The sequence below is a fragment of the Symphalangus syndactylus genome, chromosome 8 (assembly GCF_028878055.3).
Source record: "Symphalangus syndactylus isolate Jambi chromosome 8, NHGRI_mSymSyn1-v2.1_pri, whole genome shotgun sequence".
In the NCBI taxonomy this organism is placed as follows: Eukaryota; Metazoa; Chordata; class Mammalia; order Primates; family Hylobatidae; genus Symphalangus; species Symphalangus syndactylus.
The window spans coordinates 22,453,820-22,463,718 of NC_072430.2; the positions used below are offsets into that span (position 1 = coordinate 22,453,820).

The 9,899-nt window shown below is 48.7% G+C and overlaps 1 protein-coding gene across 1 annotated transcript; it reads right to left on the reverse strand.

The window, feature by feature from the left end:
* Positions 1 to 672: 672 nt before the first annotated feature.
* SERPINA4 (serpin family A member 4) lies at positions 673 to 9,180 on the reverse strand. Its single transcript, XM_055291402.1, has 5 exons — positions 8,813 to 9,180; positions 6,515 to 7,180; positions 3,416 to 3,689; positions 2,371 to 2,530; positions 673 to 1,184 (listed from the first exon to the last, which is right to left on the reverse strand). Exons 1-5 carry the CDS (start codon positions 8,856 to 8,858, stop codon positions 984 to 986), a joined length of 1,347 nt encoding a protein of 448 aa, XP_055147377.1. The 5' UTR covers positions 8,859 to 9,180; the 3' UTR covers positions 673 to 983.
* Positions 9,181 to 9,899: the final 719 nt, after the last annotated feature.

Below are 9,899 nucleotides of genomic sequence, written 5' to 3' on the forward strand. Positions count from 1 at the left end.
GCTGCCACTGATGCCCTGGCCACCAAGAAAACCACAGGGTCCTGCCCAGAGAAGTGCATTTGCCAGAATTCACCGAGGCTCAGGGCAAACAGAACCACATCCCATCCACCTGCCTTGCCCTGTGGAGGGGGTGGTTTATTCTCACAGACTCTGGGTGGATCCACCCCACATACTCAACCAGTCTGAGCTGGACCCCCTGAGCCAGAAAGGTGGGGAAACTGAGGCCCAACAGGGCGAGGATTTGCCCGAAGATCCAGAGCACAGAGCCTGGATGTAAAAGCAAGAGTCTCTGGGTCTGCAATGTGCACTTTGGCCACAGCCATTGTCCTGGGAGAGACACGGGTCACATCTCTGTAGCCACAGGAGGGGGCAGTGCCTCACTGGGCTCTTCTGACCAGGTCCCTGTGGAAGCAGCCCTGGTGGTGTCTGCCCTTCCGTGGCTTTCTCAGCCCCTGCTCTGGAGCAAGGTACCAGCCCTGCCTGAGGCAGCTGACTGCCCACACCCTGTCCCCTTTCCATGGACCTGGATAACCTACTGGAACGGGATTTGGAGCTCTCATACCTTGTGTCTGGGACCAGCTCTGCCAGGGAAGTCTGGGGCAAACCCCGGAGGGACAGGCAGAGGGCGCATTTACTGAGTGTCTACCACGTGCGAGACACTGAACCAGGGTCTTCATGGCATCGTGTTGTTTACTCGGCACAACCACCCTGTTATGAAAAGGACCCGCCCCCTTTCCAGAGGAAGAAACTCGCTCCAGGAGGTTGGATCCTCTGCCAGAGGCTGCACAGCTCCAGGGTGTGGAATGTCCAGGCCCTGCCCATCTCAGTGCCGCTCTCCACTCCCCACCAGCCAGCACCTGCTGTCCTGGACTCTTGGACCTTCGGCGTCGTCCTTGTCCCCCACTCTAAACACAGAGCTACTCACTCCCACCCCTCCACTGCTGCATCCTCCTGCTTGGAACAGATGAGCAGCGCTGGGAGGGCTATGGTTTCGTGGGGTCGACGACCTTGCCCAGAAAGAGGACACTCTGGGTGCTGGTGGAAAAGATCACCACAAGGAAGGGCCGGTTGAATCGCAGGATGTGGTGATTGGTCTGGGCAGAGAAGAATTTGATCACAAAGCTGGTGGCTGCTGCAGCCTCGGTGCCAGCCTCATTCACGTCCAAGGTGGCCTTGTGGAAACTCTGGGAGGAAAATCACAAGCGTTATCTCCAAGCCAGCAAGAGAGGGGGCCTGGACAAGACTGCAAGAGCCAGAAACTGCTAGGGAATAGTATTGCACGTAACAGCCTGCAAGGCCATTTCTTGGGGATAACACAGCAAGAATTTCATCTGGGCGGATTTTTGAGCTGGAGACCTCCTGCCACACACAATCATGGTAGCTCTCATTAAATGAGCACTTGCTCTGTGCGCGGGGCTTTGCATGCATTGTATTCGATCTTCATAGCCGTCCTATGAGGTCAGCAGTATGATGTACATTTTAAAAGTGAGGAAAATAAATTCAGAAACTAGCACCCCTTCAATAACCATAAGAGGAAAAACCAGAATTCAGGCTCGAACCCAAGGCTCTACCCCCTCGTGCACTTTTCTTAGCAGAAGTCTTGAGTCTCTTTCTCTTATCTACAAAGTCTCCCTAATACAGATGCACTCAATGCAGCCTCACCCGTGTCTCTCCTCTCTGTTTCCTCTTTCTTCTTTCTTTCTTTCCTTCTTTCTTTCTTTCTTTCTTTCTTTCTTTCTTTCTTTCTTTCTTTCTTTCTTTCTTTCTTTCTTTCTTTCTTTTTTTTTTGAGACGGAGTCTCACTCACTCTGTCACCCAGGCTGGAGTGCAGTGGCCTGATCTCTGGACACATTGCAACCTCTGCCTCCTAGGCTCAAGTGATTCTCCTACCTCAGACTCCTGAGTAGCTGGGATTACAAGTGCCCACCACCCGCCACCACACCATGCTAATTTTTGTATTTTTAGTAGAGTTGGAGTTTCACCATTTTGGCCAGGCTGATCTCAAACTCCTGACCTCAAGTGATCTGCCTGCCTCGGCCTCTCAAAGTGCTGGGATTGCAGGCGTGAGTTACCACGCTCGGCCCCTCCTCCATTTTCTATCACTTCATTTATCTCTCTATGAAGACGTTGTGTCCCCGACTAGACCGGGAGAGCTCTCTGAGGGCAGGGGCTGGTTCAACACTGTATCTCCAGCACCGAGCACCACGTCCAGGGCTGGTTAATTGGTGGATGCTGATGCCTGTAGATGACTGAACACACTCAGACTCTGAAACACCATGTGGCAGCTTGGGAGCCCCATCACCTGGCAGCTCCCATGGGCACAAGCGCCCTACTGAGTTCTCTAGGGATTGCTGACTGTTGACGACTTACTTTGGATGCCTCCAGCTTTTGCTGTTTGGTGATGCCGGATAAGTCAGCCCACTTGGAGAACAGATCCGTGAAGCCCAGCCTGGGCAAAATCTGATCTAATACATAGGAGCCAGAAATGGAGAACTTGGGAAAATGCAACTCTAGCTTCTTGTAAAAATTCCTGAAAGGGGCATTGAGTTAAAACATTAGATTAATGAACAAGCCAGGATCCCTGCTGGGCAGAGCCCTCCTTGGTGACCCTCTCTAGCTGGCTCTATTTCATCTGAGTTCTGTCCCCACAAACAGCTTCGGCTCAGACCACCTCCCACAAATGGGTGTTGAAAGGCCAGGTTCCTTTGTACCCAGGGCCTGCTGTCTGTGGGATCTCCTGCCCTTGGGAACTCCTCTTCAGAGGTTGCTTCCTGTGGGTGTTCAGGTGCCCAGGGAGACAGATGTAAGTCTCGCCAGGTGGGAGTTTTGCCTATGGCTCTGTTATAGCCCTGTGGGTTTTATTCTTTTTGAACCAGCTAATTTCTTTGGATTGGATTCTCTCCATCAAGAAAGTTGTGTGAATTTTCTATCCACATGTGCCCTTGGGCTAGGATCCTTTTCTTATATATGGTTGAAGACTTTTTCCAATCATAACCAGAGTGATGGGAAGCCTTCCTGTTAATTCCTTGGGTAGGTGGATGGAGTTTTTTTGAATCCCACTATGGCAGCTTAGTCAACCTTCTGGGCCAGAAGGGCTACCTCTTCATTGCACAGAGGTAACCCCCAAGAGAGGTAGGGTCACTTGACCCAAGTCTTGTGCAGTGGAAGAGTTATGTCTAGAACCCAGGACTCTGAACTCCTACTGTGGTTCTTTTTTCCCTAATGAGGGGGAAGTCATATTTTAAATATAACAGGAGAGTTCATCATTTAAAGGAAGCCCATGGAAGGTCTCAGAGCAAGTGAGAATTCTCTCATAATTTGGTGATCACTCTCTATTTTGGGGCACTGTCTTTCATTAGAAAGGTACATTTCATGGATAGTACTGTAGATTCAGCCCCCATAGCACACTGATTACCTCTTCTGCAACAAGTTGTTCCACCTCATTAGCATCTCTGGAGTCAAAACCTCTTCAATCTCTCTCATTTTGCCTTGGTTAGGGAGAATGAAAAACACGGTTGCGTCTCCTTTGTAATCCATCCGTAGCACCGAGCAGGGCAAGTATCTGTCATGAAGATACCAGTGATGCTGTTGGTCCTGCAGCATCATGGGCACGTGGACTGTTGTGTTCTCATCAACATAGAAGTCTTCGGGAGTGGTCCTCGAGGAAATGAATGGTTTCTCCCACAGGGCTGAAGGGAAGATGAAAAGAAGGTACAGGACATCTGCAAGCCACAGAGCCAGTCCTCCAGCCAGGGAATGCCATCTGGTGTTCTGAGCTACAGAAACAGTCACTCCAGATCCTGCCCTATAAGCCCATCAAGGTGTCCCATTTTGATCATTCAAAACCTGACATGCCTGGGGAGTGGATCCCTTAGGCCTCATTTAAATTTTAAAATGAGAGATAGCAGAGGATGTTCATTTTCTAATATGTGAGTACGATTGATAGAGAAGAAACAAGGGATGCTGGAAAGAGGGGTTCATTGTTAGGTGAGCATCCTTGAGAAGGAGAGAGGAGATGGCAGAGTGTGAGCAGAGGGGTCAGCCTTCCATAACAGGTGGGTCACAACTGCCATGATGAGAGGAGGGCATCTGAGCTTGTGGGTTCAAATGCAGGGAGGTGAGTAGATTTGGAGGTGAGTAGATTTGGAGGTGAGAAAATTTGGAGGTGAGTAGATTTGGAGGTGAGAAGATGAGAGATTTCCTGTTTAACTGATTCTGTTTTCTCAGTGAAGAGTGAGACAAGATTGTTAAGTGAAAGTCATGAGTGGGGAGGACATTTGAGAAGGACAAATCTGTTATTATAGTTGTTTTGGAGAGCGGAGATATGTAAGTAGAATTGCTGGACAGTGTAGAGAGATCAATGAAAATTTGCATTAACAAATATCAAGTGAGACCATCAGCCCTGTTGGATGTTTTTCTTCAACCACATTCAGCTGCTGGGTGCAGATGTAGACTAGTTAGACCTTTAGGTTTAAGCAGGTTTGCAGCTTTGGAGGGTAAGTATGATAGAGGGAGGGAAAACCAAGAAAGTTAAGAGTTCAGAGTGTTTGCAAGGAAGTGACCACAGTGATGGCCATGGAATCGCTGCAGTGTGAGGAGGGAAGCAAGGACAGGAGGCGATGTGCAGCGAGGTGGTGGCAGGTAGGGTGAATGGACTAAGGTGTCCATGCCAGGAATTTTAGTCCAGGGAAAAGCAAGGGATCTGGGATTCTAACCAATGTCTTCCTGACAGTGAAACCCATACTACTGTTTCTCTTCCTTAGTTAATTTTTTTAAGTTTGAAAGTTTTGTTATTTCAAAGCAAAGCTTTTTTTTTGGAGATAGAGTCTCATTCTGTCACCCAGACTGGAGTGTGGTGGCAAAATCTCAGCAACCTCCACTTCCTGGGTTCAAGTGATTCTCCTGCCTCAGCCTCCCAAGTGGCTGGGATTACAGGCATGTGCTATGAAGCCTGGCTAATTTTTTTTTTGTTTTGTATTTTTAGTAGAGACAGGGTTTTGCTATGCTGGCCAGGCTGGTCTTGAACTCCTGATTTCAATATCCACCTGCTTTGGCCTCCCAAAGTGCTGGAATTACAGGTGTGAGCCACTACGCCCAGCCTCAAAACAAAGCTTTTTTAAAAAAGTTTTCAATAGTGCATGAAAATTCCATATGCAAATTACGTGGGATGACTAATTTGGCTGAATCATTAGGCTGGGAGTTGCTCCCTAGAATTTTGTTCCCCGTAGATTCTGGGTTCAAGCTGGTTAGAACTGTGACATTGCTCTCTGAAGGCCCTGGTAGTCAGATATGATGATGGTCAGACTCAGCAGTGCTCTGTGTGCTCCAGTTTGCCCCTGCTTGTCTCCAAGCTCCTTTCCCAAGTCTAACCCCACTAAACAACAGTAGCCCCAGGCTACCACCAGAAACTGCGCAGTGATGCTCCCCTCCATGGCAGCACTCTGATGGCTGGTCGAGCCTGGCATATAGATTCCCCTCTGACTTGTCCGCTTACATCAGCAACTTTCTCTCTGTACTTCCAACTCTTCTTTCCTCTAGACCTTCACTTTCCCAGCCGCAATTGTGTGGGGCCTAATTCCTATAATGATCTCCTTACCATTGACTTGAGGTGGTTCTCCTTCTCTGATGAAATCCTGACTAATACACACCGTACGAAGTTGTTCGCACACTGCGATATCAACTGTGTGGACATATATGTATGTGAATGGAAGGCGAAGAAAAGATGCTAAAACATTAACGTTTGTTGCCTCTGAGTGGTAGGACTAGAGATTGTCTACTTTCTCCTTTATGCTTTTACATATTTTTAAAACTTCAAAATGAGCATTGTTATCATTAGATGAATTATAGTTGCTATTTACTGAGTACATAAAATGGTCAGGGGTCAACAAACAAAAAAGTTTATAGAGATATTAACTATTTTAGGCATTGCAGATCATTCGATCTCTGCAGTAATGAATCAATCTGCCATTGTAGCATGAAGTCAGCCACAGACAATACATAAATGAATGGGCCTGGCTGTGTGCCAATAAAACTTTATTTACAAAACCAGTGGCTGAACACATTTGGCCCGTGGGCTATAGTTTGCTCATCTCTTTAGACCCTTTTCTAAGGAGTATATACATAGGTTAATCATTTGATCCTGAAAGCCAACCTTTGAATTAGAGACTTGTCTTATCCCAGCTTTGAGCAAATAAGCTGACCTGTTTGCACTGTTGGTAGAGGCTGAGCTCAGATATGAATCCAGCAATTCAACTAATGATCACTGGCTATGATGCATTTTATACATTATTTTTATGAAGAAAATATGTCTAAAGATAGGAAGGAATGGAAACCTCAATACTACAGAGTCTTCAACATACAACATTCTCACATTGCATTCCCTGAGGGTTGCTCAACCCTATCAGACACAATGTTTTTACTTACCTTTTTGTAAAAACATATTTAACCAGTCAACAAATTAGGGGGTGGGAGGTGGTGGTGTGGATTTAGCATATACCAATGATCTGACTCTCACCTTTGAAGTAAATGTAATTCACCAGCACCATCAAGACATCCTTCTTGAGCTCGCTGACCAAATCCACAATCTTCCCTCGAGTTTCCTTCTTGACGTGGTCGTTGATAAGCTGGATTGTGCCCACAGTGTCATAGAAGTTGGTGTGGAAGAGTTTGGCCTCATAGAAGGCCGTGGTGTCATTCAGGAATTTTGCAAGGAACTTCAGGTTGTGGCTCAGGAACAGAGCACTGCCCACGCGTGTTTCCAGCCCATGGCCGAGGAGGTTGAGAGTGTACAGGAGGTGCTGGAAGCCCCTATGGACATCGGACTCAGACAGCTCGGTGAGGTTGAAGCCTAGGCCCTCGAGGATCTGGCTGCGGCTATGTGAGCAGGCCCCCAGGGAAAGCATGGCATAGGCAGCCGAGATGCTCAGCGGGGAGAAAAAGATGTTCTTCCCCGGGGTCTCCGAAGCGATCAGGTAGTAGAAGCGGAAGGCAAAGTCAGCATTGACAGGGGCTATCTTGAGGCTGGGGGAGTCCTCACCTGTCTCCAGAATCTGCTGGTGGGAGCTGTTACTGCAACTCTCACCATCAGGCTCAACGTGCAGCTGGCCATGAGGAAGGGTCAGTAGTCCAACCAGCAGGAGGAGCAGGTAGTCGATAAGATACATCTTCTGCACTCTCAGGCCTATGGGAGGGAAGAAAATGCCCAGGAAATGCCCCCAGCAGAACACCTGGTCCTACTGAGAAGGCAGGCAGTGGGCCAGCACCCGGAGATCGTGAGTGGCACCCTCAACTCCTGCAGATGGGCTTGTGAAAGGCAATGTAACGCCCACCACCTTCCACATGTATGGTGACGGCAACACTATTGGATGGCAATGTTTTAGACTTACAAGGCACACTCCTTGTGTCCATCATGTCACTGTGTTTCCCACCTGTGTGAGCTCTGCACAGCACTAGACTCCATTCTCACCCAACAGAGCAGGAAATGAAGACTCCCAAAGTGACTCACCCAAGTCACCTACCTAACACATATCCCAGCCAGAACCCACATCCCCAGACTCAGGTGCTGCTTCTCCCACACTTGTCTTTCAGATGAGTTGATTTCATTAGCGCAGTGATTTTGCATGGAGGATGGCAATCATCGGAGTTTATTTTAGTGTCTGCTCCACAAACATCTGTGGAGTGCTTTATATGGTTTACAAACTACTTTCATGCCATTTAGTTTGACCCTCCCACCCTTGTAGAGGTCGGTAGAACTGGTCTTCATGTTGTTACCCCTTACAGATGAGGACATGGATGTTTAACAAGTGACCTGCCCAAAGTTGCGGGGATAGAATTGGTACCCTTTTCATAATGAACATCTGTCCAAGACAGGATGCTCCAGTTTCTCCCCAAAATCTGCTCCTGCCCCATCAAATGGTCCCACCAGTATCTGGTTGTCAGACCAAAAAGCTTCTAGGCTTCTATCCACCCACAATCCATTTAATCCACTTCCATGACCTGCAGGGTTGTTTTTTGTTTGTTTGTTTGTTTGGTTGGTTCGTTGGTTGGTTTTTGAGACAGGGTCTCATTCTGTCACCCAAGCTGGAGTGCAATGGTGTAATCATGGCTCACTGCAGCCTTGACTTCCTGGGCTCAGGTGATCCTCCCACTTCACCCTTCCAAGTAGCTGGAACTACAGGCGTGCACAGCCACACCCAGCTAATGTTTTGTAGAGTCGGGGTCTCACCATGCTGCCCAAGCTGGTCTCCAACTCCTAGACTCTCCTGTAGGTTCTTCAGCCTCTCACCCCCTCTACTGCTGTGATCCTCAACCAGGGCTCAGAAAACTCTTTCTGCAAAGCGCCAGATAGTAATATCTGTGGTTTTGCAGACCACACAGTCTTTGCTGCCACTACCCAACTCTGCTGTGGCAGCTGGAACCAGCCACAGACCGGACATGCATGAACAGGCGTGGCTGTGTTTCACTGAAACTTCACTTACGGACACTGAAATGTGAATTTCATTTTATTTTCCTGTGTCACAAAATGTTGTTCTTCTATTGATTTTTCAACCCTTTATATATTTATCTTTTATACTTATCACTTATATTTTATATTTATATTTTACATCTTGCATTCTTAGCTCATGGGCCGTGGGCCAGATTTGATCTACAAGCTGTGGTTTGTTGACCCCTGACCTAGACCCTTGCAGAAAGCTTCCTAGTCTTTCTGCTCTCTGTTCTCCACTCAGCAGTTGGAGGGATCATTTAGAAACATACATAGGACCGCATCACTCACAGACACACCTCCCCTCCGGCATGAGCTCCCCAAGATCACCTGGATTGGGAGCCAGAAGACCTTGGCCCCCAGTCAGTGCCGCCATGTACCAGCTGTGTGTCCCTTGGGGAGGATTTTCTGGGTTTCCGGGCACAGTCACCCACCAGTGCCCGTGGACCCTAGGTTGGGGGCTTTCTAACCTGAGTATTTCTCACCTCTAGCAAGAGTGACCAACTGTCCCAGCTTGCCTGGGACTTTCCTGGTTTTAGCACTGAAAATATATCCCAGAAGAATTCTCAGTCTTGGGCAAAGTGGAACAGTTGGTCACCGTCCCTCTAGAGTCTCTCGTCTCCATTGTCTCAGGGGGTTACTCACGGCACAGTCTGTCCTGGAGTGGACCCCCTGGGTGGCTGTCTCAGCTCTGTCTTATCAAGCCCAGGAGGACTGGCAAACCAGGCCTTCTCAGTACCACCCACTCTCTCCCGACCAGGTAATTATTAACAAACAGGCCACGGGCGCAGCATTGCCTCGACAAGGAAAATTCACCAGAAGTTGGTTCACCCCCTCCCAAGAAGACCCCCCCAATTCCCACCTGGGGAACCCCAAGAGGGTTCACTCCTTCATGTTTGTGCAGTGCATGGAGGTTCGCCTGGCCCTTGCTGCTCCCTGAGGGCCTGGGGAACCACTTGGAAAATCTGGTCTCCACCCAGCCTCTCACTAGCTATGTGAAGTTGAGCTCATTTACTCCCTCTCTGAGCTTCAGTCGCCTACCTCCCTCCTACAGCATGAGGGGCTGGATAGACAGGGGGCAGCAAGCTCCAGCGCCTTCATAGATCAGGTAAGGAAGCCTCCATGGTGCCACGGTGGGGAATGGTGGGGATGTGTGGAAGTGAGAGAGCCAGCTCTCTACAGGCCAGGCAAGACCCATCTGTGGGCAGGGCCTCACAGCAGGGCCTCCAGTTTGCAATCCTGGACTCTGTGATTTCTGAGGATAGAGTCCACTGAGATCTCATAGGTCAGACCATAAGGACAATACATCCCCGGGCAAGGGTGGCATGGGGTGGGACCAGGAACCTCCTTGGGCCAGGTATTCAGTTTGCATTTTTCTTCTTTAACAAGGGAATTGAACTTGTTCTCTCCCCAGTAA

Excerpts from the sequence above, each read along its gene's own strand:
- SERPINA4 (XM_055291402.1), bottom strand. The coding sequence starts at position 8,858 with ATGGCGGCACTGACTGGGGGCCAAGGTCTTCTGGCTCCCAATCCAG. Across the intron at positions 2,531-3,415 it reads AACAACTTGTTGCAGAAGAG|GAATTTTTACAAGAAGCTAG; the intron begins GTAATCAGTGTG and ends TGCCCCTTTCAG. Across the intron at positions 1,185-2,370 it reads AAAAGCTGGAGGCATCCAAA|AGTTTCCACAAGGCCACCTT; the intron begins GTAAGTCGTCAA and ends TTTTCCTCCCAG.